Raw genomic sequence first — 28000 nt, 5'->3', positions numbered from 1 at the left:
TACCTGTGTATGTGAAGGAGGAAGGCCTTTTCTGCCATAAATCCCAACCAGAGCTGCTTTTCCCAAGGACACGTTGAATTTCAGATGTACCGGGTGATCTATGAACACCTGAGATCTCCAAAAAATACCTGGAGGGATCTTCTGGGATGCCCGTCTCCCCACGTCGATTTCTCCAGAGTCGATAAAACTCTCCTCTGGAAAGATACTACTAGGCTTTCCTAACAAGACAAAGGTGGGAGGGGAAAAAACAACAACAGAAGTCTAATTAATTCACAATCAAATGAAGACATGGGGCACCCTGGGGCATACAGATTATAAAGAGTTGGCTCAGGGCCTTCTGAATAGTTCTGTATCCAAGGCCTTCATTCCAAATGGAGAGCCAAAACATCTGTAACTTTCTTTTGTAATGACAATAATCATAACTCTAATTTCTATACTGATTTCCCTTCAAGGGAGTTGGTGCAAAAATGATTACTCCTGCCTTACAGAAGAGGAAACAGAGACTTAGCAATCTGTCCAATGTCACATATTTGGTAAATTCAGGCGCTAGGAGATGCACCTAGGTTTTCAGAATGTAAAGTCTGTACTAAGAGCAGCCATTTCAACAGTGGTCAATCAAGCTCTCAGAGGTACTTAGAAGGGTGAGGACTTCTTCCTGTCTATGGAATCTGATTTGATTGAAGTCTTTCTTCATAACTATCTGGTGAAGTGGGTAACTTGAAGGTCAGAGACTTGTTCCGGTTCACACAGTTAGTAAGTGTCTTCTCAACTCAAGTCCAGACCTCTATCCATAACTCCACACTATCATAATTCTCCATCTCAAAGATGGAGAAACTGAGTCCCAGAGAAGGAATATAATTATTCAAGATCAGAATGCAAAGAAGGGAGTGTTGGAGCCAGGACTGGATGCCAACTCTCAACCCTAAAACCAGAGCTCTTCCTACTAAGCCATAGATGGCTCAGGTTTTTCTGCTAGAAATGTGCATGTCTCCAAAGCAGCATGGGTCCTCCCCAAGGCCTGTCTGTTTACTGCATAACTCCACAGTTTGCTATGTTTTGATTCTAAAAATAATAATTCACTGTTATACACAATTGTGTGTGTGTATGTGTAGTATGTGTAAAAGCACACACTCAAAATAGCAAGAGAAAGAAAATAGGTGTGATTAATAAATTTCCAACTGATAATAACAGTTTTAGAGGAGGTGGTATGTCACGGGCAGATCACCCTGTACCAAGAATAGTAACTGGTCATGCCAAAACAAGAGGACAAATTCAATAACTCAGTACCAAGATGGCGATTTGCTTGAAGCAGGAAGGGAAGATTAATGAATTAATAAAATGCTATAGAATTCCACTGACAAAGTCATGGATAAAATGGGGGTGGGGTGGGGAGGCAGGTACTACAGGAGGAGGTTGAAAGGATCATTTGAGACCTTCTGGTCAAACCCAACAATAATAATAGCTAAGGCTTGCTGACTGCTTTAAGGTGTTTACAAAGAGCCTTATACACACTGTCTCATTTGATCCCCTCAAAAACTTAGTCAACTCTACGTGCCATTGACCCTATTTTACAGATGAGAGAACAAAGAAGCTATATGACTTGCCCATTGTCACAAACTGTGAACCCAGGTCTCTCCGAAATACAAATCCAGAGCTCTTTAACAGGGGAAGAAGAGATGGGTTCAAAGACCAGAAGTCCAAGGTCATAGCTGAGCTAGCATTCAAATGCAGATCTCATGGCTTCCAATGGAGGGCTCTTTCCTACTGCAGTTCTTCCAAAGGAGGAATGCTACATTTTTGGTGAAAAACTATAGGATCACTGGTCTGGAGGTGGAAGAGGACCTCAGAGGCTAGCTAGTCCAAACTTTTCATTTTCCAGATAAGGAAACTGAGGCCCAGAGAGCTTAAATGATTGATCCAATGTTGCAAAGGCAGTTAAGCATCAGAGATGCTCTCTGGGCTTTTTTTAGAAACCAGGCCATGAACACAAAGATCAGTAAGGCATTTTCTGGGTAACCATTTTCTCTTCTCTGTATGTTGGAATGAATGAGATCAGGGTAATACTAGAGATGGCCCCAAATTACTCTGGCTAGGGGTCCAATCTACCTCACTCACTCAAAACCCAGAAAATTAACCCACCTGTTTTCCCTCATACAATAGTTCTCTCCCATTCCATGAGAAAGGATTCTACTGTCTGCTAGAATAGTCTCCTACATGGTCTATCAAACTCAGCTTTCTGCCTTGACTAATCTATACTGTCTCAGCCTCTGGAAATGTCACACATTCAAGCCTCTGGTTTGGTCTTGGCTTTTGCAGGGAGAGAGTTACTTTAAGACCAAGGGGACTGCAACACCAATCTTGCCCTTTCTTTGGAAGGGGGGACCAGGTTGTCAGAGGATGAGGGGGAGGCCAGAAGGATGATGGGGTTTTTGTAGCTCTAGGAAGATGGTATCACTTGTTCCAGGCTGCACCTTCCCTTAGATAACCCTAGCCTTTGTGGACTCCAAAAAGGATGGGTTTGGGGGAGGGTGAGAGCTAAAGCTGGGAGAAGAGGGAAGCCATCAGCCTGGCACAGCCCCCCTCTAATGAAATAAGAGCAGGAGTGGCCCCCTCTATAAGGCTTACTAGCATGCATAGGTTTTTTGAGAGACCCCCTTTCATGCTACCTGGAATCAAGACAAATATTTTTCCAAAAAACACACAATGGATATTTTAAAGTCAGTTAGAATGGGATCTAGGAGAAAGAGCTTTGGGTTCAGGGTCATTAGACTTCAATTCATTCTCTGATAGTTCCTAGCTGTGGAATCTAGATGAGTCAATTCACCTTTTACTGACCCTGCTTCTTCATCTACCAAATTCCCATTTGGTGGCTGAGAAATGGGAATGGAAACAGGAAACCTGTCACAGGGTCAGAGGGAAAAAGGTCAGTGTTCCACAGCATGATGTTTCAGGGTCTGAAATACTAGGTCTGGAGTTAGAGGGCACAGGTCCAAATCCCAAAGCCGCCCCTCATAATTTAGTGTGACTATGGGCAGATCATCTCACTCTGAGTCTCAGTTTCCTTGCTTGTAAAATGAAGCAGTTTCTTCTCAGTCTTCTCAGTCTCTGAGGTCTCATTCAACTCTAATTCCTCAGAAGCTAACTGTGAATTATTATAATTAGTTTTTATTACTTTGTTAAGCCAAGTCTTTGATCTTCCATACACGACTGACCAGAGATATGTGTTTGAGCCAAGGCACTGGAAAAACCAACTGACTTCCCCCAAGGTCTGTTAGAAGGAGAATGGTAGTATTGGAGAGTGAGCTTGCCACTTTCCTACTGGGCCCCATCTTCAGGACAGGAACACTGCCTAGGGAAGGTAAAGCGCATGCCAGGAGCTCTGTCTCCAGTCCACTTCTGTAACCACTAAAGAATACAAAGGCATTTCGAGTGACAGGAAGAAAGATGGTAGATAAAAACACTGATTGCTTATCAGGCTGCTTTCCCTGGATAATTAAACACACTTGCTTCAGAGAAGTCTATGTTAGGATTTCCTGCCTGACTTCAAGCCTTTCTAGGAATGAAGCTGGACCAGAAGAAGCCTGCGTGGAGATGCTCAAATCAAGACAAAGGACATCTTAATGGAGAGTAATAGCCATAAATGACAAGCATAACTCACATTTTTAGAGCACTTTAAGATTTACAAAGCACGTTCTTCACAACAACCCTTTGAGTTAGGAAATGAGAGTTATTATGCCCATTTTATACATGAGAAAATGAAGGTTTCCTCTGTATCTAACAGGAGAGGGCTTTTCTGATTCCCCCTATACTAGCGTCCCTTGCCCTACCCTAGAAAGTGCCTTGTAATATGTTTGCTGATATTCTGCATCTATTTATATAGCTCTATATTGTTTTCCTCTGATAGACTCTAGGCCCCCTGAAGACAGGGACTTTTTAGTTGTTTAATTTGTATCTTCAGTGCCAAGCACAATGTATAGCACTTAACAGACGTTTAAAAAGACCAAAGGATTTGCCCAAGATCTCTCAGCTACTAGGTGCACCCAGAGTCCACACCTGAAGCCAGGCTGTACGATTCCAAATCTAGCTCATTCTTTCCATTACCCTGGACTTGAAGCCCCAGATCAGTGAAGTTCAATTAACAAGGCACAAACATTATATAATGGTGGCAGCACAAAAAATTTAACTTCTATGAATCTTAGGCTGCTCATCTGTAAAAAGTGTTACCTTTCCCATATCACACATGAGAAAGCTGAAGCTTTGAGAGGGAAAAAAGGAAAGGAGAGGAGAGGAGAAAGGAGAAAGGAGAAGCATTTATTTAGTGTTTACTATGTGCTAGGCACCATGTTAAGCACTTTATCTCATTTGTTCCTCATAACAAGATTTGGAAACAGTTGCTATTATTTTCACTTCATTTTACAGTTGAGGAAACTGAGGCAGATAGAAGTTAAATGATTTGCCCAAGGTCACACAACTAGTATGCATCTTAAGGCTGGATTTGAACTCAAGTTTTCCTGACTCCAGGTCCAGCACTCTATGCTACTACCTAGTACCTTCTAAGTTTATGGGCCTTTGTCAAAAAAACAGAAACACTTCCCAGATTGTGAGCTCTTTGAGGGCAGGCACAGTCATTCTCATTTTCACATTTTCACATTTTCTCTTCTCTCCATCCCCCCTTCCTATCTCTCACTTTTCTTTCTCCCTCCCTTCCTCTCCCTCTCTGTCTCTCTCTCCTCTCTCTCCTCTTTCTTTCCTCCCTTTCCCTTGTCTCCTTCTCTACTCACCTCTTCCCACCCCCTGCCTCTGTCTCTCTCTCTCTGTCTGTCTCTTTTTCTCTTGGTCTTTATATTTAACCTTAGGACTAGTGAGGTCTGGAGACACAGAAGGCCCACTTCACAAATGTTCGTCCAAATGGGTCGAATGCACAATCGCTAAATGTTAGCTATCATCCCTATTAACTGTAAAGAAGGGACAGTAACACTTGCGTCAGCTCCTTCCTCACTGCAGGCAGCCAGTGAGGAGGGTGCTTTATAAAACACTCTATAAAATGGGAGCAATTATTTTCTCATGTGCTATTAAAGGGCACGACTGGATATCCGAATTCCTGGGATTTGTTGTTGTTGTCAGAACTGTCTGGAGACACTTGGGAGAACAAAAAGTCATCTGTAAAGGAAGCACGTAGGTAGAAACTTTTCATAAACTGCATCTGGGGAATAAGGAATTAAAATGCCTTTTGCAGCAGTTAAGAACTCCTGTCAAGTACCCTCACAATGCACATTTAATGGTGATATGGTGGCTGTTGGGGCATTGTTGTAGCAATAAAATTTTTTACTGTTTTAAATAATAAAATTCAATTTAAATGCTAAACTCCATATGTTGTCATTCCCAGGCAAACTCCTCAGCAGAAACATCAGATTTTTAGCTTCAAACTGCTAAATATAATTTTAATTAATATGTATATATAATATATGTAATTTTTTAAAAAGTTGAAATGCACACTGCCATAAAAAGTATCCACTGATTCCTCTGCCATGAGCAGAGAAAAGAGTTTGCATTTAAGTCTAAATGGTAGGAATGTTCCCCAGTCACTTCACTTATAAAATATAACACCCAAAGCTGCTGTGGTTCAGAAAGTTCATGGACAGAAGTCTGATTCATAAAACACTGGAAAAAGGGAAAACAAATTCCTGGGAAGGAATGTTCGCTGGTTTGATTACTGGGGGTCCCATACAACAAGCCCTTGTCCTGAGACATGAACAGAAGAGCTGTTGGGAGGACAAGAAGGCAGGAGGACTGGGGGGTGGGGGGGGGCAAGGAATAATCCATTGGATTCTAGGAACTGAAACATTTATCATGGAAAGAAGAAATGGGGCCAAGATGGTTCATCCCAAGGAAATATTTCTTGTCTTGAGGTGAGTTGGGTAGGTGGGATATAAAGTGGATTTGAAGTAGGATTTCCCAGAATAAAACCAGTTCTACACAGGAAAATAAATAGCTCTATTAAGAAACGGCTTTTGCATTTTATCATGTTGCTAAAAACCTGTATCCTCTCAACTTTTCAGGTAGTCTTTAAATAACAGCTCACATTTCAGTAGATAGGGCTTTTTCCTGCCAGGAAGTGAGTGGGAGTGTTTTTAACCCCATTTTACATATGAGGAAACTGAGGGCTAGAGGGAGGAAATGATTTACAGAATCACTGATTTAGTGCTAGAAGAGACCTAAGAGAGAGACCATTAAGTCCAAACCTTCTCATTTTACAGGTGAGAGAACTGAAGCTTCAAAAAAGGACTTATCCAAAGTCATCTAGGTCTTTTGTTCAGTAGCAGTCAGCAGCTGAAACCCGGCCCTTTGCCCCTAAAGACAGTGTTTCTTTCCATCACCTCTGCTGTGGCTGCCAATGTTATCTCATGGCCTCATTCACTCACTCTGGAGCGTTGAATGAACTCATACAGGCAAGTCATATAAACTTCTGCAGTTAAAGGGTGAATCTGTTTGTCTTCCCGTCCCAGATGAGGAGGTAAATGGCTGGCTTTGAAGAGAATATGGGGCTGAAAAATACTATTGTACAGAAAACAGTACTATCAAACTGGAAATCCCAAGCTAGGGAATGTTCCTAAATCTGTCAAAAACGAAAGGAGGTGATTAACATAGTATGGGGCAAAAAGAGCTGATTTGGATCCAGACTAGGGCAGCTAGGTGGTACAGTGGATAGAGTGCCAGTCCTGGAGTCAGGAAGACTCAGCTGCTTCAGATACTTACTAGCTGTGTGACCTTGGGCAAATCACTTAACTTTGTGTGCCTCAATTTCCCCATCTGTGAAATGAGCTTGAGAAGGAAATGGCAAACCACTCAAGTATCTTTGCCAAGAAAATCCCAAAATGGGGTCACAAAGAGTAAAAAAAAAAAACTGAAAAAATGACTAAACAGTTTCAAAGTCTACTATGTGATAATAACAAGTGCCATTCATAAAGAATTTAGTAGTTACCAATGTACTATACATACATTATAGTAGTTGATTCTCGTCATAACCAGTGGGGAGAAGATGGTCCTATAGGTAATATGATAACCATTTTGCAGATGGAAAAATTAAACCTCATGGACATGTAGCAATAGTATTAACGGTTACCTCAGAAACTCCACTGGTACCACAAAAAGTTAAGAAGTGACTTGTAAAAGCCATTTTCTTAACTCTGTTCTGTACTGATATAGCAGGAAGGTTGGCTCTGGAATCAGAGAACCTGGATTCAAATCCTAAGTTGTGTTATTTATTTTTAGTGGCCTTAGAGGAATCATTAAACCTCGTTAAGCTTCCATTTCCTCATCCGTACAAGGAGCAGGTTGGTAGCTTCTGAGGTCCTTTCTGGGTCTAGGTCTATGATCCTATGATCTTCTAAGAAATAATAATTATTATTGATAATACTAGTGAGGATTTTGAAAGCATTCTAAGGTTTGCAAAGTGCTGCATATATGTGATTTCATTTGATCTTCACCTGATGAAATGGGATTACTATTACTCCAATTTTATAGATGAGGAAACTGAGGCCCAAAGAGGGAAAGGGATTTGTGCATGGTCACAGCCAGTACGTGTCTGTAGCAAGATTCCTGAGCCCAGCATTCAGATGCGACCTAGCTTCTGATAGGAACAGAAACATAAGGTAGGCTAGTCTAAGATATGAAGGTCAAACATCCTGAGGTCAGCAGGAGTCTCTTCCTTCCCAAGTTATCGGGGAGAAGCAGTAGGCTACAAAACACTTTGTCCTAGAAAATCTTTAAAGGGGATCTTAACATGTGGTGCATGAATTTTGATGGGAAAATAATGAACTCATTTTCTTGAATGTCTAAATTTAGTATTTCATTCAATGATATAAAAATATTCTGAGAATGGGCCCATAGCCTTCATCAGAGCACCAAAGGGGTCCGTGACACAACTAGAGTTTAAGAATTCCTAGCTTAAAAAAGGACTTCAGAGGTCATTTGGCCCAACCCTGTCCTTTGAGAGCTGAGAGAACAAAGCATTGGGGTGAGAATACTCACCCCCCTGGCCTCTGAGGCCAGCTTTTCTGTTTCTGTTTTTCCCACTTTACCATACCCTGGTTTCTGTCTCTGTTGCATCATTACTAGCTGTGGGAGCTGGTAAGTCCCTTATCTTCACCATAAAAGCATCTCCTTGTATTTAACTAGACTAAGAGAATTAATATAGCACTACATGATGTCCCAGAATGAGAGCTAGATTTGGAGTCCGGGAGCCTGGGTGTGAAACCCAAATCTGAGCTTGGACAAGTCACTTGGACAGGCTAGATGACCTCTGTGGTCCCTTCTTGCTCAGATTCAAAGATGCCATGACCTGCCTCACAAGGGTTACAGCTGAGAGTTGGTTACACAAGCTGAAATACTCTTCTTCTCCTCTGAATTTCAGTTTCCCCATCTGGCCCCAAATGGGCATAATAATCTCTAACCCTATCAACCTATCTCACCAGGCGGCAGTGAGGAAAGAACTTGGGGACTGCAGAGCAATCCATAATAGAATATTGTACATGATTTTCCAACCATCAGATCAAATGTTTGTTTGTTTTTTCTTTTCCCTAGGAGCTCTGTGACCTTGGCTAAGACAAGTTGAAACCCTCCTTTTACTACTTTCACAATACTTCTTTCTTCCAGGAGTGTCCTGAATGAGTGAAGATATAGTAACTTTATGTTTTTGATCTATGGTCCTAAAGAGGTGAATTCTAATCCCACCCTAGATATTTACTACCTGTATGATACTCTATAGGCCTCAGTTTCCTTATCTGTAAAATGAAGAGGTTTGGACTCAATGACCACTAAGGGCTCTTCCAGTTCTAAATCATGAATGATATCATGAGTCTCAGTTTTCTCACCTGCAAAATGGGTTTAGGGAAGTGGGAGGAGGAGAAGGACTGATTAGGTTAGATTACTATGGTATAGTAAAAAGAGCTGGACATAGAGTCAGAAAATCTGGGAACCCCGGCCTGGGTGTTCTGCTCTTTGGAACATTTGGTAATTCTCCTGAGGCAGCACCACTGAGACGCCCAGTTTTATTCCCATTCCATTTTGTAGTTTAAGTGTTATTTTTGCTTCCAATGCATTAACTTACACTTACAACACTTTAGTCTCCTTAGCGACTGTCTGAAATTTATTTGGTTATCAAAATAAACAGCTCCATTCTGACAGGGAGGAGGGAAGGCAGCACTGATGGGCAATTTTGCTTTCATTACAGAAAGAGAAAAAGCTATCCCTGCCCGTATGATTCAATCAGCAGAAAGCTTGTTTGCTTAAGGTCTGGAGTCCCTCTCCACCAATTAATGAATAACTTAAGTTGACCCAGGCTTACTGAGGAAGGCTTTTGTGTCTGGAGTCCAGAACAACCCAGAGACAGCTATGTCCATTTTCAAAATCCCAGTCTTAAATGCATTTTTATGTTATTCCAGTAAAGGAGACTACATTCATGTAAAATACTGCATAGGGGTCTGGGGGTGTCATACACGTACATGATGGGGGCTCAGAAACACCCACTGAGAGGGACCGGCTAAAAATCTGCGTTAGAATACCTAATCTGCTCCCTGTTGGCACTGTGACCTTGGTGAAATCACTCCCCACTTCTGAGTGCTGAGTACTTTATCTAAATATGGGGACAATACCTTTTGTTCTCCATATCCCTCACAGGATGTTGTTGTGATGAATGTATTTTATGAGCTGTAACTTTGGAGTTCGTCATCATCATTACTGCATACATATTCATATATATATACATATACGTATGCATGCACACATATGTACATAGATACATGTGTGTGGGTGTGTACACACATACAGTAAGTTTCAGCCTTGACTCTAGCACTTGGAGTTGTGTGACTGAAAGTCACCTAACCTCTCAGGATCTTAGTTTCTTCTGTCAAATGGGGATACCATCTGTCCTACTTACTTCACGAAATTACTGTGAGAAAAGCCCTTTGTAAACCTTAAAGCACTATTATAGAAATGTAAGATGTTAATATTGGTAAAATATATATGCATGGAATTGGACTGAGTAGCTTCGAGATTCTTTCCAATTTTATAATTTTGTGATCTGACCAATGAGGAAGCAGTTGTACTGAGTATCTATTCACCCCCAGGCACTGTGCTGAAGATACAAATTAAAAAGCGAAGAATGTCTGCCCACATGGAGCTTATATTCTATCAGGGAAAACCATAGGCACATACACACACGTACACATACACACACACACAAGTGTTTAGATACACTCACAATATAAAAGTCATAAACTGTTTTCAACAACAGTATATAAATCATAAGTAACTACAATTCTAAGGAAGGAAGATTTTAAATACATATACATTTCCCCCCTGAAAAAATTCAGCATCTGCATCTGTTATTTGGGGGAGGGAGGCAACTCTGAATTTTGTTGGACTCGAGTGGATTTCCCTGACTGTGCTGGAACATCCAATACCCCTGAACAGTAATAATGGCTTTTTTTTCTAAGCCCATTACAGTTAATAATAATTTAATAACCCATGTTTACATAGTGTGTTAAGCAAGGTCCATAAAGCGATTTTGTCTTAACAATCCTGTGATGAACAGAGGCTCCTAGGATCTCAGGTCCAAAGCTGTGAGAGATGCAGCAGACCGTTATCTTGCTAGCCAAGAGACTTGCCTAAGGTCACACAGACAATAAGTATCAGAAAAGAAAAAAGAGAACTCAGGTTTTCTGACTTCAGAATCAGGGCTCTTTCCTCTGTACCCATGATGACTCCCAGAGTGCTAGGTGGGACAGTGAAGAAAGCATGCTGGGCCTTCAAGAAGACCGAAACGCAAATCTAATCTCTTACTAGCTGTGTGACCCTGGGTAAGTCACTTCACTTCTGTCTCAGTTCCCTCAACTCTAAAATGGGGATAATAATAACACCTATCTCCCAGGGTTGTTGTGAGGATCAGTGAGATAATAATTGTAAAGGGCTTAGTCCAGTGCCTGGCTATCATTATAAATTACTGTGAGAAAAGCCCTTTAGCTATCATTATAAATAATAGTAATAAACACCTACCTCCCATGGTAATTTTGAGGATCGAATGAGATAGTATTTGTAAAGTGCTTTGCAAATCTTCAGGTGCTTTATAAATGCTAGCTATCAGTACAGAAGCAGTAGTACAGAAATCACTAATCTCTGTACAGAAGAGGACTCAGTTACCTGCCTAGGGTTGCATGACAAGTAAATCGCTTATGCCGGGCCTCAAACCCAAGCCTCCTTACTTGAAGATCACCACTCTCCCCATCAGACCCAGCTGTTTCTCTCCCAACTGCAAAGTCTTCAGAGTTGGCACTGACCTTCTATGTGAGCAGAGGGCTTTCTTTTTCTGATGCCCTTTGAAAGGAACTGGAAAAGCAGCATTATGGGAGAGTCTGATGCCCCCAAACGTACGGGGACCCCGGGATTTAGATGCTCATGGAATTAAAGGACAAACCCGTGCAGGCCCCGACTTGCCTGGAGACCTCATATATGTTACAAACCAATTAAGAATGACAGAGAGAGAAAGTTCAGTACCTGGTTTTATTGAGTGAAGGAAATCACAGTTGATGCTGACCAGATTTAAGCAGGATTTCTAAACAGGATTTCTATTTGCATTAGTAATGATAGCTAATCCCTTTAAGCAAAAGTACTCCAATTAAAGTAACCCAGTAAACTGGTACATTTTTCCTCATTTTATCTTGTACCTCCTACTCTGTAAGGAAAAAACAAAGCGAAACCCACAACCCACAAACTCTAATTTCATTAGAGGGGGAGATCTTAGATAGCTTAGTCTCCTCTACTTCTGTTAAAAAGACTGGATGATAGAGATCACAGAGGGAAAAAATAAACTTTGCTCAATGAGGCCCTTGACCAGGTTCTTGAGAGTTCATACTTTAAACCTACTGCCTTTCCTAGATCTGCAAATAGTTCAAGGGCCTGGGGCATCAGGTGGGGCCTGCTGCCGCTGACTCCAACTGAGGCTCCTTCCTCCCTCAACAGACAATCGGAAACTACTACAGTCAAAAAAAATGTCAGCCCCTGGTGGTCTCCACACTTTTGCAGGGCCTATCCTTAGATGAGAGACCATCAGCAGATTTGAAGCAATGCAATCAGATCCTTTAATGTGGAGGCTGTTAACCTGGAGTGCAGGAAATGTGGAGAGATCTCAGCGGGAATGTGAACTTGTACAGGGAAAAAAATCACATCTTTCTCATCACTAACCTCTAGCATTAAAAACATCATTCTCAGATGAGATCCACAGGCTTCATCAGACTGCCACAAGGGTCCATGGCACAAATAAAACTAAAGATCCCTGTTCTAATGGGTCTGGATGGGCATCATTTTCCAAATCAGAACTTAGCACAATGCCTGGTACACAGTAGGAACTTAATGCTTGATTGGATAATAATTCAATTAAAATATATTAGTCACATAAAGACAGGATCTGAGACAAGCCTACTACGAAAAAATTTTGATGAGATCGTTGACTAAACATATTGTCACTCCATTATTAACTAAGTATGGCTGACAGAGTCATCTTAAATGATTTGAGAGCCTGTCCTTACAAATCAGAGTTTTGAGCAGATATATATATATATATGGGGAGCTATTGAATTCTTAGCATCTCAAAGAACTGGCAGGGTGTGACCCTCTCTTTCTGCTCTGGTTTCTGTGGGATGTCTGTTGTTTTATATTAACTTTGGTACGATGAGAGATCAAAAGAGAAATTGGCATTGGAGGTTATGAACAAACATATGGGCACCCAGCATGCACACCCATAGACTGATGGTGTGAAACAAAAACAGGTAAATGATCAAAATGGATCAAGGACAATGTTCCCTTGGCATTCCCTGAGGGGAAAGGAAAGAAAAAACAAGGAGACACATTTGGAGCCTGGCATGAGCATGATGGCAGCTGAGATGAGTGAAACTCCAGAAGTGAAGCAGGCTGTGGCACTCAAAGACTGATTTATGCCCACCTGTCCCAAAGAAATAACCAGACAAGTCTGGTATGTGGGACTCCTCCACTTCTCCATGTCTCTGGTCTTGTGGAAAAGTATCTGGTGCCTTCAGTGTACCAAGAAGGATGAAGGTTAGGCCTTTCCAGTCTTAGGGGATTTTCTGCTCTAAAATGCCAAAATCAGATATCCAGCACCAGCTTCTCACCCTGAGAATCCCTCCATCCCCATTCAATTTCTTGTCTGGTTTCCTTCAAAATGCCAAGGTGGCAACCACAAGAGTGTTCAAGGTTTTATAGCAAAGCACCAAGTTGCTTCTCTCTGGAGTTGGATGGGATATGGCTCTATACCACGACAGCCATCTCCACCATCCATCCCACCCAAATTAGCTCGTATAGCGACATGAAATCAGAATGAAGAGACACGGGTGAAGTCGTAGTGGCGGGAAGCCAGCACTGAGCATGGAAGAATGGAGAAGCACCAAGAGCATGGAGTCACGTCGGGGAACATGGCAGACGTGTGAGTGAATGTCTCTTCGGTTCACAAGCAGACAAAGACGACTGACAACACGGACAACACACCAACCCTACCTTCTCCGGCTTCTTTGCCTTTCCTGTCAGGTAACTCTAACCCTGTGCCCCCTGAGGGGTACAGGGAGACGTCTGTTGGCACAGGCCAACTGCTGGCTGTGTCCTCCGTCATCTCATACATCTGCCCTTCCAGCGGCTGCAGGTGCCAGTTTAGGCCAAACAGGTGCATGGCTGTGGTGAGCAATGAGAAAAGTCATCTTTTTCTGTGAGAAGGAGAAAGGGAATTTCCAAACCCAAAGGGATTAGGGGGAAGTACAGGAACTAAGGAATTAGGGAAAAGCTGAGGCTTCAGGGACTCATGGCCCACTGCTTTAAAACACACCTACTTCAAGAACCAGTCATTTCCACGGTATGGTCTCTCTTTCCACTGACGCACATCTCACCCCCTCTGTGACTTAGGAGGGGTGTTTCAAGAGCTTCTGGGCTAACCTGGGGATGGAGTCTTTCTCAGCATAATCAGTCTGGTTCTCAGATGATAGACACATAGTCCTTTCTTTGATCCAGACTCAAATATTTTCCATCTTGGAAGCCCCCTCTTGCCTTTCCAGACTTCTTAGATTTTACTCCTCAACATGTCCTCTTTGATCCAGTGACACTGGCCACCTGGTTGTTCCATGAACAAGATATGCCATCTCTTGGCTCTGGGCATTCTTCTCTGGCTGTCCCTCATGCCTGGAATCTTTTCCTTCTTGTGTTCACCTACTGGCTTCCTGTAAATCACAACTCAGTTCCCATCTTCTACAGGAAGTCTTCTCTAGCACCTTTCAATTCTAGTACTTTACCTCTGCTGATGATTTCCTAATTATCCTATATACAGCTGGCTTTGTAGGTATTTGTTTGCTTTTTGCCTCTCTCATCAGATTGTTAGCTCCTTGAGGGAAGAGGGTATCTTTTGCCTCTTTTTGTATTTCTGGTATTTAGCACAGTGCCAGCTAGACACAGTGTCTAGCACTTAAAAAATGTTTACTGATTGATTGATTGATGGGAAGTGCTAAATGAATTCAAGGTCAATTCCAAAGCACTATGAAGTATCAGAGGAAAATTTCAGAGCTTTCATTAGGGCTACCATTAAAATATCTAACTCAGGAGTGGGGAATCTGCATCCTCGAGTCCACATGTGGACCTCTAGGCCTTCAGGTATGGCACTTTGACAAAATCCATGTTCAGTCAAAGAGATGCACTTGAGGACCTTGAGGACCACATGTGTCCTTGAGGTCCAGGTTCCTCACACCTGGTCTAGCTCCTCAGCTACCTGGCAAGCCCATGGCAATGTAGTCTAAGATAGTGCACGTCCCCGGAGGCTCTAATTACACAGGAGGTCCTCTTCCAAACTAGTTTGTTTAAAGATTAATTTTAAAAAAGGCAAACATCTGCTATAGTTACTGGAATCAGGTCTTCTTGCAGCTTTGTTTTGTTGCAGGCATTTTTACAAAGTGTGTCAGTATTTGGCAAGGGAACCATAGTGAAGAGACCTGGGTTTCAATCTCAGTTCTAACATCTCCTATTTGTGTGACCATGAAAAAGCCACTGTAAGCACTTCAAACCTCAGTCTCCTCATCTATATAATTGGTACAATGGACAGAATATTGAGCTTTTGAATCAGAAAGACCTTAGTTCAAATCCTGCCTCAGACACTGACTAGCTGGGTGACCTTGGGCAAGTGACTCTCCCTCCATCTGCCTCAATTTCCTCATCTGTAAAGTGAGGATAAGAATAGCACCTCCCTTAGGGGCAGCTAGGGGGTGCAGTAGATAGAGCACTGAACTGAGTCGGGAGGACCTGAGTTCAAATCTAGCCTTAGACACTTACTGTACTTGTAAGTTACTTAACCCCAAGCACCTCCCTCCCAGGGTTGTTTGTAAGGATCCAGTGAAATAATAGGTGTCAAACACTTTGCCACCTTTACATGCCTTCTAAATGCTGGCCATTATTATTAAATTGGGGATACTCATCCTTGAACTAGCTGTCTCAGGTAGGGAAGTCAAAGCACTATAGAGACGTGAGATATTATCATTTTTTGCTATTCTCTCAGAAGTGGACTAGATGGGCTAGGCAGTTAAGGGATGGAGAGGGCAGATGAGATAAATACAGGGGAAGGACCATAGTCATCATCCAGGAGAATTTTGGATTTCCTGCCAGTCAGGTCAAGGACCCCTTGCTGGAATACATGGAAGTTAGAATGCTGATTGAATTTGCATGAGCCCAAACTCACTGTGGCTTGCACAGCTCACGCCAAGTCAACAGCCCTATGAAGCTTGTTCCAAGAAATGATGTGAAGGCAAATAGACCAAAGCAGGGAACAGTGAATGGAAAAAGTAAACATATGTCTGACCAGAGCCTGGGCTGATGTGAAGAGGATTTGCTTCTGAGACGAAAACAAAGGAAACTGCCTGGCTTCACAACATCATTCCCCTTTGCCCCCTCTGTCATTGCTGACATAAACACTTCATCTTGAACAAGTTCCCTAATTTTCTGTTAGGTTTCCCACAGTTCTAGGGGCTGCTCTTCTGCATTTGTTCCTCCCCCTCCTCCCCCCCCGTCATGGACACTCTATCAAATCCAAATTTCTAAATGAATTTGATGGCTAAAGTCCTATCACTAGGTACCCACTGGAGATGGGGAAAGCAAACACAATGGGACTGGCAAGAGAATAAGCGTTTATTCTGCTATTATATATTCGTTATTATATATTTATTCTACACCCACTATGTACCAGGCTTCCTGCTGAGCACTTGGATAAATACAAGGCAGGGGAGAGGGGGATCAGGCTTATTTTACTCAGTCCTAGAAGGCAGGAATAGGACAAATGGGGAGAGGGATAAGGGAAGCTGGGCCACAGGCAACCAGGGAGGCAAGTACAGTTTCAGATGGACTTGAGACTCAATATTCTAATAACCAGATCTGTCCTCAGAGTGGCATGGGATGACTCCAAGAACTTGTCAGCTCCAGATTCCTGGAGATTTTTTTAATTTAATATTTTATTTTTTTCTCCAATTACACGTAAAAGCAATTTTAACATTCTTTTTTCAAATTTTGAGTTCCAAATTCCCCTCCCCCCTCATTATCCTTGGAGGTCTTAGAGAAAAAGGATTTTTTGGTTTTTTTAAGTCTCAGGGATACTGTAGACAGAATTCATGCTTTGGACAGAAGTTGAACTGGACAACCACTGAGGTCTGTTCTGTCTCTGAGTTCTATGATTCTACTGACCTTCAAGCCATACCTATGATCACACTATCATGCTCTGAACAAGCCCAAGTCTGTCCCAGCTTTCAGAGAGCAGTTAAGTATAACTTTTCCTTGAGAAGAGTTTTCTAAAATGGCAGCTCCCAGAACATGGAATGACCATGAGCTTTGTAGTGATAATAATAGCTGCCATTCTCATATTGCTCTAAAGTTTTAAAATTATTTAACATTAAAATTTAACACTAAAATAAAAGTTTTAAAATTATTTTGCTTCAGTTTTATTATAATCCTGTGAAACAGGTACTGCAGGCATTTTTATTCCCATTTTACAGAAGAGAAAACTGAGGCCCATTGTCACAAAGCTAGTAAGTGACTGAGGGGGGATCTGAATGTATATCTTCCTAAATGTAAGTCCAGAACTCTACCTACTGTACCACCCAGCTGTGGGGGCAAGTTATTTCAACTCTCTGGGCATCTGTTTCCTTTGTCTTATGAAACAAGAATAATTATATTTGGACCTATTTATTTCATTTGGATATCCTGAATAAAGTGCTTTATCAACTATGAGGACCAAATCTGGTAAAATACACAAAGCATTCTGTAACCATAAAGTGCTAAATATCATTATTATCATTTCTTTTTCCTTATCCAAGGGCCAAAGATATTTATACTTGGAAGTGATCATCCCAAGCTGATCCATTTTCATTTTTTCAAATGAGCAAATTACATTGGTGGTAAATTGATGTTGCATTGGTAGTGAAACAGACAGACATGCTTTTTTCTTGGCTTGGGATTGTCTTAACTGAGCTATGTAAACAGAGGTAGTTAAGCATGGTTAAAAAAAAAGAGCCCAAGCTTTAGACCCTGAGATCTGGGTTCAGATTCTGACTTTGCTATTTATTTGAGCAAGTCACTTGACCTTTCTGGGTCTCAGTTCCCTTATGTGCAAAATGAAGGAGGTTAGACAAGATGAATGATAAGATCTCTTTTAGCTTTAAATCTATGACTTTATGATTGGTTTAAATCTTTGCCCTATCTATCAGGGCAACCTTGGGCAAGTCAGATAATTAATCCCTCTGGGTGTCAGTAGAGTAGATGACCTCAAAAGTCCCTTTCAATTCTAAATCTATGATCTATGATCCTATGACAGATATTTCTAAGGATGAATTAACTCAGCTCTCCTTTTACTATCTCCCCATTTTGATCTCTACATTGGCTACTCCACAAGTAATTGGACAATTGTCTGGAACTCAGACACCTCAGATGAATATAGCTAAATTAGCACTTTCTTCCTCTTTAGAATCAATTATCTTATCTAATTGTACAAAGTGTATTGTCTTGCTAATAGGTAATTAGAATTAAGTAATCTAAGAGTGAACACCCTTTAGGAAGAGAAACTCTGCTTACTCTGAAAGTTTTCCCTTGTCTGGAAATAAAGGAAGAAAGGAAGGAAGGGAAAAAAAAGAAAAAAGATGGGAAGAAAAATGAAAAAAGGAAGGCAGGAAGGGAAGAAAGAAGAAAAAAGAAGGAAGAAAGAGGGAGGGAGGGAGAAAGAGAGAAAGGAAGAGAGAAAGAAAGAAACCTTATAAAAACACATCCTCACAAGAAATGAGGTACAAACAAAGCTATGAAATGAGCTCTGTCACCCAAGAAAATATAAAGAGGACTCATGATGTGAAATCATAGACTCACAGAATGTCAGTGCTAGAAAGGAATTTAGAACACAGCGTTAGAGCTGAAAAGTGATCTTGTAACTTAGAATGTTTGAACATGGACAATTGGAGCTGGAGCCTTAGAACACACAATGTTCAAATAAACACCAAACAGTAGAGCTGGAAGAGACCCTTGAACAAAATAAGCAAGAACCCAGACTATACAGAATGTTGCCATGGGACTTAGAGACCATCTATTTCAACCTCCTTATTTTACAGAAAAGGAATTTGAGTCTAGGTAAGTGAAGAGACTTATAGCCCCAGAGTAGTGTTTCCTGCTTTCCTTACTTCCTTTCTATTTCTTTCTCCCTTCTTTCCTCTTCTTTCCTTCCCTTCTTTTTCCTTTTTCCTTTCATCCATTCTTCCATTCATCCATCCATCCATCCACCCATGGATCCATCCATCCATCCACCAACCCACCTACTCACCCATCCACATATAGATGCATATCAAAGTGCTTACCAGCAGTAAGTTCAATTTATTTAAGCAAATTAAGAGTTAGAAGGCACCCTTCCAAAAATATTTCTTTAGGTAGGATTTTGACCACATAACCTCAAATTCTCTTCCCTATCCTGAGATTGCATGATAATAAGTTCAGTGCATCCCTGAAAACACCAGTTATCTCCAACTTCTACAGAAGTGACTTAGCAACCAACAACCTGCTCCCTAAAAGTGACCTGGACAACTATAATGATATAAATTACAGAAGCTTCTTGGTCATATGACCTGCAAGAATTTTCAGAGGTTAATTCATAGAGACTTTATCTTGTTGGAGTTTGTCTTGTGTTTTAGAATTTCTCTTCATGAGACACACAATTCATTTTTTTGGAGGGGGGTGCAGTTAGATGATTAAAGAGACCAGGAGAAAGCAACTTGTCTGCCACCTTGGAGATCATACTCAAAGCCCCCGTTCCACCAGCCTTCAGCAGGAGCAGAAGTCACACTGGCAGACTTGTGTAAGGCCTAGCTCTAGAACAGAGATCCCACTCTGCTGAACACACCTGGCCCTCTCCCACAGCCCATAAGATATGGCAGATATAGACTCTTCTCACTCATGGACTGAGCAAAGTGAAATCATGCTGCCTTCTGTCTGAGGCTTAACCCTGGAGGAGAGAATTCAGTGACTCTGTCCAAATACCTTTCGCCATCCCTCACCCCACAAGAAGTCATAGATGCTGATTCTATAGAATTAAGTAAAAGAAAAAGGTGAGAATGGTGGGCAGAACTGGGAGAGCCATGGGCATGGCTGCCTGAAGGAAAAATGTCTAAAAAACAGCCAAGACCAGTTTCTTTCTCTGTTTCTTAAAAACTCAGGGTAGGGATCCTGATGAATGACTTTTAGACTCCTCAATGTAAAGAGGATGAGGTGGCCTTGCAGTCCAGCTGGAGGTGGGTTGAGGTCATTATACATACATACATACATACATATAAATAAAACATGATGTAATATAAAAGAAGGTTAACCCTGAAAAATTCTCAGAAAAAAAGCAACAAAAACCCTCTAAAATGGTTTAAAATAGAAATAAAAAATTACAAAAGAAGAAAAGAGGAATAAATAAAGGTCAGAATCGAGAGTTCTTGATGAAGAATTCAAAATCAATAAAAATTAGAAAAACAATTAGCCCATAATGGAGAAAGGAAGGAAGGAAGGACAAAAGGAGGAAGGATATCTATAAAGAAATGAGAGATAAACAGATCTGGAGCATGAAAATATTAAAGAAGAGGGAAATTTGACAGAAGGGAAGAAAAAGGCAATCCTGCTAAAAGAATAATACATGGATTGTATGGAAGCTAAAAAGATTGACCTTAAAGAAAGGATGTGCAGAGATAACACAAGAATTATAGGTCTCCCAGAAAAACAAATTCAAAAACATGAATGCCATAATTTAAGAAATAATATAAGAAAGAAGAAGGTCTTCCAGAATGTTGGAATACAGACGACAAAGCTCTGCTTGAGAGGATCCATAGATCACCAGCAAGGAGGAAAAAATACTTTAAATGCTGAGAAATGTAGTGGCAAAACTCAATGATTTCAAAGACATGAAGTCAGAAGAAAGTCCTTCAAATATGACTGAAAGAAAATATGAATAATTTTTATTATATACATATATAAAATAATAATTTTACAGTCAAGTGAACTGGAAGAAAAGAAGAGAATATATCCTAAAAAAGCAAGAGAACTCAAGTTTCAGCCTTGAATATGGTGCTGCTAAAATATGAGCTCTAGAAGTTCCTACAAATCTGAAATAGTTTCAAATATAGGTCCAGTTACACTTTATGTTTTGTTGTTTAATTAGGTTGAGAGGTTCATCACTATAGAACTGGCTATCGGGACATGAATATTTTGGACCATAGCAACATTCAACCATTCAAAATTATATTCTCTGTGGACATGAGTCTAATTATCAATGGGAAAAGATGAATATTCAACAAAATAGAGGTATTTAAGGTATTTCTCAAAGAAAAAACCCACAAACATGAGCAAAACATTTGCCTTCCAAATAGAAACATAAGTAAGATAAAGAGTTGTCTCAAAGAAAGAATAAATAATGGAATCAGTTCTTAGAGGTCAATTTTTTTTTCAGAGTACTGTTGACTCATGAGATAAAAGAACAAAGAGGTGTCATCTAGGGAACAAGGACTGAAATGGTACTTAAAGAATCACAATGTCACAGACTCCACCCCTAAGGTCTTGACAGGTGAATTGAATTTGGTATTGAATGAGATTGCAGCAGCAGAAGTTATATAATCCACAAAAGGGAAATAGGGAGCAAAGGGGAATAGCTAATACACCATAACAATGTCCTTTAGGGAACCATGGATGGATGATGTTACAAAATAAGTGGCTGAGCCCAGTCTCATACTCAGGTCTTCTGCCTCAAAAGTTAAGTGTTTTTTCTATCATACCATGGAACTGCATGGCTCTGTGCTGAATTCAATGACAGCTAGATGGCGAAGGAGACAAAGTACTGGGCCTGGAATCAGGCAGAATCATATTCCTGAGTTCAAATCTGGCCTCAGACACTAGCTGCGCAACCCTAGGTAAGTCATCTAACCTTGATTGCCTCAGTTTCTTCATATGTAAAAATAAGCTAGAGAAAGAAATGACAAATCACTCTAGTATCTTTGCCAAGAAAACCCCAAATGGGGTCATCAAGAGTCAGAAATGACTGAATAACAATGACAGCTGAATTGAAGAGGGGGGCTTGCAGCTTATATGCCACCAACCATAAAAGGATACTGTCTCCAACTGATATCTTACAAGGGGTAAATTTTTATTTGCAGATCCAGTCTTTTTCCTAACTTTGGTCTGTCCATCTTGCTTCCTGCTTTGAGGACTATTTGTTCTCAGACCTAACTCATATTCTCTTTAAGTATCATCCAAGAACCCTTCTTGCCTTTAGAGACATGGATTCTCTGGCAGGCCAAGACTCCCCACCTCCTTTCCCGGGCTTGTTGACTCTTTATCTTCTTAACGATACACACGCCAGAACATGCTAGATCTCTAGCCCCACTCCCATGTCCATCTTGGCTATGTAAGTTACAGATCTATATTGTATTTATAGTCAATTCTGTAAAATCCTCTTTAAACGCTTTCAAAGCATTAGGGACAAGTAATTTGGGGCTGTTTTCTTCCGTGAAACTAATGCATAATTCAATGAAAGGGTGAAAAGATGCTAAGGAGAGTTCTGGACAAGACTCTGAAAGGGTCTACCACTGACACAATCACCTGCTTTGAAATGTTAATGATTCCTAAAAGCAAAGAGAAGTCTCAAAAGAAGTTTAGACTCCCGATGGTCTTAGTATTGGGTCAATCTGATCCCAGTGCTGACATTTTCCTTGGCTTTTTTCTGCCCAGCAAGACATGAGATGTGGCTCCGAAAGTGCACCCTCCAGCTTGACATTTTTTGGAGGAAAAAAATAAAAAACAACCTTCAATTTAGGTTCAGATACTGCAGGCTCTCTCCACATCCAAAGAGCAGAAGACAACAAAGACATTAAGAAGCAGCCTCTACTGCTCCAGAAGCAAAAGGAGTTTCAACTGTCTACAACCCACGCTACGATAAAATTGATGAATCAGTCCTGAGAGTCACTGACAGAATGAACAAATCAAGGTAGTCATGAGGTATGGTACTTGATTTTTTTTTTTTGACATCTCTCTACCATGAGTAACTATTGATACCAAGAGTATCCACTTTAAAAAGTCAGCTGAAATGTGTAGAGGTTAAAACAGCTTACAAAACATGTTTCTCAAGAGAACCATGCATAGTGCATAGGTTGTTATATTACTCCCATTTTACAGATAAGAAAACTGAGACCCAGAAAGGGGAGGAGACCTGTCCAAAGTCATAGGGCTGGTAAGCACCAAAGCCTTATTTTTAACGGAGGCCTCTTAACTTCAAGGACTGCAATCTCTCCACCTTACCTTGCTGACTCTGAAGATCACATGAAAACTCATGCAGAGACATTTTTTAAATAGTATATTGTATTTACTACTTCAACACTGGTACCTACTCTCTCCACTAACACAAGCCCTATCTGCTGGTCTAAGCTGCTGCTGTTGATAAGCATCTCCAAATTAAGTAGGACTGGTCCTCAGATAACAGATGCAGGATCCTTGGCTAAGCCCACACATGAAGACATTTCAAGCTTAATGGGACCTCTCAGAGTTGATGTTTTCCTGTTGGAGCAGGGAAGGGAGGCGTTTGTCAGTGGACTTGAGGTGTCACCAAAGAGCACAGCATGTTTTATTGCTGCAAGCAACCCCCTTCATCTATTTCCATTCCCTTGAATATGTGGAAACTGAGGCTCAGACACAGTAAGTCATCTGCTTAAAATAAGGCAGGTATGGTAGCTACAGAGTCAGAGGGCTGGATAGAACCCACAGGAAGATCTACAGCCACACGTCCTCTCGACCTACAGAATTTCTCAATGTTCAGGAAGGAAAAGCTCAAGAAATAACATAATGGGGTAAAATAAGATGATTTTAGAACCAGAGGATTTGGATGTGAATTCTTTATCTGAGACTTAACTGCCTATGTTGACTTGATCAACTCATTTAATGACTTAGGGGTTCAGTTTTCTCCTGTTAAATGATATTAAATAAATGCCAGAATGGTAGTATGATCACTAAAATCCTTTCCCTACTCTAAATCCTGAGATCCTGGACACGAGGAGAATGAACTATTTGAGGAAGTCTTCAAGCAGAGGCTACATGCCCACCTATAGCAGATATAGATATAGTAGAGGGGAGTTCTCTGGGAAACTCTGGGTTGAAAAAGAGAAATTTTGAGGTCTCTCATTCCAAAGGGTGACTCAGTGGATAGAGTGCCATGTCTTAAGTTAGGAAAACCTGAGTCTAAATTCAACCTTAGATACATACTAGCTATGTAACCCCTGGACAAGCCACTTAACTTCTGCCTCCCTCAGTTTCCTCATCTGTAAAATGGGGATACTAACAACACTGACCTTCTAGGGTTGTTGTGAAGATCAAATGATATAATAATTGTGAAGCACTTAGCACAGTGCCTGGCACATACTTGGCACTGTGGGTTGTTGTTCAGTCATTTCAGTTGTGTCTGACTCTTTGTGACCCCATCTGGGGTTTTCTTGGCAAAGATACTGGAGTGATTTGCCATTTCCTTCTCCAGCTCATTTTACAGATGAGGTAACTGAGGCAAACAGGACTAAATGACTTGCCCAGGTTCATATAGCTCATGTCTGAGGCCAGATGTGAATCCTGGGAGATGAGTCTTCCTAACTCCAGGCCCAGCACTCTATCCATTGTGCCATGTGTCATGCTCCAGGTGCTATATAAATGTTTGCTGTCATCATCATCATCGTCATCACCATCTGATGACCCTCTTTCCTCTGTAGCTCAATGCTTTCTTTAAGTATCTGGCATTTTTTTCTCTGTGATTTCTATGGGGGAAAATCCAATGGTGATCAGGTTTTTGTGATCTGCCCCTTGGGTTGACATCTTGACCTTGCTTGACTTGTTTTACTCAGCACTGAGAACAGTGTCTGGAAAGTTATGGCAGCTCAATAAACCCTTATTGATGATAGAAACAAACCTGAGCACTGAATCCAATGCCTAAGGGTGGACTTTTAGGTGATTAATGACAGCTCCCATTCCTGGAAGGCTTTGTACTTACAAAGCACTTTACAGAACCCACCTGTGAGGATTCTGCAACCCTGAGGGCTAGAAGGGCAATCAACCTTTGCATTTAACTGAAGAGGAAACTGAGAGGTAAAGTGATTTTCATGGAGAAGACTTCAACCTAGGTCTTCTGACTTCAACCCAAGAGCCCCTTCTTTTTAAATTAGATGGCTTCCCTCATGCAGGGATTCTTTGAGTCTATTAAGACTTCCATAATGTAGGCTGTGCACCTTCCATTGTTCCCCATTTCACAGAGAAGGAAACTGAGGCCCAGTGAAAAGAACTGACTTGCCCAAGGCTATCTAGAACCAGGTTCTGCACTTAGGTCCTTGGTGTTCTAAAGGTCCAGAATCTTTCCAATATGTGACAGCTATCTCTTAAATTTAATGAAGAACTTTTAGAGGGCAGAAATACTTAACCAGATTAAATGGGACAAAGCAGTCAACGTTCTTGAGTCTCAGACTATATGTTTACAACATTAGAATTGTCCTTTACAGCCTGTCTGATCCCACCACTGAGGCACAGGATCAAAGAACTCTAGGCCTCCAGTGGTCATCATGTCCAGACATGAATGTGCTCAATGAGCGTGTTTAATAAGAGGTCACCAGCTCCTCTGTCACCTCCAGGGAAAGGAAGCTCACAAACCCACCCCAACCTCAGGCAGTCATTCACTATTCTGGGCAGCTCTTAGGAGGCAATTCATCTTAGCACTGAGTCAAATTCCTATTGCTCCTAGTTCTTGCCACTGGGATCACTCAAAATAAGTCTAATCTTCTTCTAACAGCCCTTAAGATATTTGGAGAGAATGATTATATCTCGTCACAAAATCTTCCCTTTCTCAGGCCAAACATCTCCTGTTCCTGCAACTACCAGGTATGGATTCAAATCCTCCGTCCACCTTGGTTAACCCTCCACTGTATGTACTGGTTTGTCAATGTCCTTCCTAAAATGTGGTATCTGGGGGATGGAAGACATCAGGATAATAACACTGCAGATTCAAAGCCTGGGTGGGACCTTACAGACCACCCTGTCCAACTTCTCCATCTTACAAATGAGAGAATTAAGACTCGGACCAGTGAGGTTGCTTGGGCAAAGTTACATAAGTATTAAGGGGAACGGTAGGATTCGAACAGTGACCCTACACTTTCCAAATCCAGGCTCTTTTCTGTGGCACCACAACTTGGCGAGAGCAGGGGACAGTGAGGCTTTCATCTCCCTTTCCCTCGGCATTCTAGTTCTTTATCATTAGGCAAATATTTTGTGCTTGACAAAGTGAAGCTACACCCATCCTGGGGATCATCTATCAGTTTTCACTTTGAGAAGCAATTGGATTTTTGGGGTTGGCTCTAAAAGTTGAAGTGACACAGTGCAATTTTGTCTTAAAAGCAGAAAGAATCTTAATGATGAACAAAGGATCAACCTAGACAGTAATTCACAAGGTCAAAAAGGGGGGTGAGTGGGGAATGGCTCCTGGGACAAGCTGATTGACTGAGGGAGTTCAAGGAGAGAATAAGATGATTGTGATAGATCATGGGGAGGAGAAAAGGAGACATGCTTAGTAAGGCATAAGAGACCTCCAGAAACCACTGAAGTCAGCAGAAGGGGTGAAAAACACATTGTTCAACTTCTTTCTATTAGCTTGTTGACTTGGCCAAGCCGCGGAGGTAATAATTACCAAACCAATCAATTACAGTGCTTGAAATTAAGTCGAAAATTGGAAAGCTCTTATTGAAAGCACAACTGTTCTGGGATAGTCTGAAGGGAGAAAGAGAGTCTGTTAAACTGCATTCTTTTCAGGCATGAAGGAAGATAAGAATTTTGAGATGCAGGGGTGAGAAAAAGTACATTCCAGGAATCAGGGAGAGCCCTTGCACATGCAAAGGAAGCAGAAAGTGGAATGTCCTTTTTGGAAAGTTGTTTGGTTGGAAATGGATGGAATGCAGACTGCATGAAGGGGAATAGCGTGAGATAAGGCTGAAAAGTAGGTGGGAGGCAGATTGTGGACTGTATTAAACACGTTTGAGGAGTTTACATGTTATATTAGAGGCAATAGGGAACCATCAGTGGCTTTTGATCGAGTCAGGGATGTGTTAGGGAGAGTGGATTGGAGAGGAGAGAATGGAATTAAGGGAAGGAATTAGGAGGCTAACACAGTAATTCAGGAGCCAGGTGATAAAGGAATGAATTTATCACTGGGTGGGTAGATAAGGGAACAGATGCAAGAGATCAGAGGAAGATAGAATCACAAATTTAGTGTTGGAAGGAAACAAAGAAGACCATCTATTTCAATTTCCTAATTTTATAGAAGAAAGGGTCAAGTCTTGGAAATATTATCCAAAGTCACACAGGCAATAAGGAGACTAGCAGAATCTGAATCGAGGTCTTCTAGCATATTGCCCTGTGATGTTGTAGGGGGAGTACTTCAACCTCCATTTTATAATAAAATCAGAGAATCATAGAATTTTAGAACAAATATTAATAAATGGGAGAGCTCCAAAAGAGCTCAAAAGACAGAACATTAGGATGCAGAACATCAGAGTACAAGGTAGAAAGTCAAAGCTTGAAGGAATGTCAAAATATCAAATGTCAAGTTGAATCACATCTACCCTTTTCCTCTCTCATGTCTATTTGGTGGAGTGAAATCCAGCCTACCAGTTTTCTGCTGGCCACTTGCTTAAAGGTTCCAAGAACTATTGCCAAAAAGAGAGTATCTTATAGGATCACAGGACTGGAATAAAGCTCAGAGGTCTAATCTACTCCAGCATTCTCATTAAATAAATGAGGGAACGTGAAGCCCAAAATGGAAAAGGGACCCGCCCAATGTCACAGAGACAGGAAATACCAGGGTTGAGGTGCAAACCCAAGGACTCAGACTTCAGTTCTAGGATGATTTCTGTTATGTCACATTACTTCTCATGAAATTTTTCTTCTCTTCCTGAAGAAGACTTATGAAAAGACTGGCAGAAAATAGAGAGTGGTATTCCTGCAGACCAGTTGTCCCATTGGTAAGTCCTTCCAGGAATCTCCACTTGGAAGAGAGGCCCAGGCCAGTCATCCCTAGTTCTCTGGACTTATCCACCATGCTTCACCTGCCTCCTGCCTTTGCCCCTGCCCCTGTGTACCCCTTCTCCTGATGGTGAGTTCTTCTGGGGACCTCCACTGTGGGAAAGGGCACTTTCTCCTCCTTCACCTCACACTTTTTTGGCTCCCTTTTAATGTGCTATCTTCTCCTGTTGGAATGTAAATTCCTTAAAAGCAGGAACTCTTTTTTTTTTTTTTTTTTGGTATTCCCAGCTCCTTGCCCAGGTCCTGACACATAGTAGGCCCTTAATAAATATCTGTTGACTAGCTTGGTGTTGATAGCAATGGCGATGCTTTT

General features: G+C 41.3%; 1 protein-coding gene across 6 annotated transcripts in view; it reads right to left on the bottom strand.

Moving 5' to 3' along the window:
- TENM4 (teneurin transmembrane protein 4) overlaps nt 1-28000 on the bottom strand; it is a 1206236-nt gene that overhangs the window by 253478 nt on the left and 924758 nt on the right. For all 6 annotated transcript variants that reach the window (XM_072610720.1, XM_072610721.1, XM_072610718.1 and 3 more), the window contains 2 exons: nt 13567-13737; nt 4-218 (listed from right to left, as the gene is read on the bottom strand). In XM_072610720.1, the coding sequence (XP_072466821.1) occupies nt 4-218; nt 13567-13737 (386 nt within the window). The remainder of the gene's footprint in view (nt 1-3; nt 219-13566; nt 13738-28000) is intronic.

The sequence above is a fragment of the Notamacropus eugenii genome, chromosome 5 (genome assembly GCF_028372415.1).
Source record: "Notamacropus eugenii isolate mMacEug1 chromosome 5, mMacEug1.pri_v2, whole genome shotgun sequence".
Classification (NCBI taxonomy): Eukaryota; Metazoa; Chordata; class Mammalia; order Diprotodontia; family Macropodidae; genus Notamacropus; species Notamacropus eugenii.
Note: the sequence above shows the minus strand (reverse complement) of the source record. Positions and strands in the feature narration are given on the sequence as shown.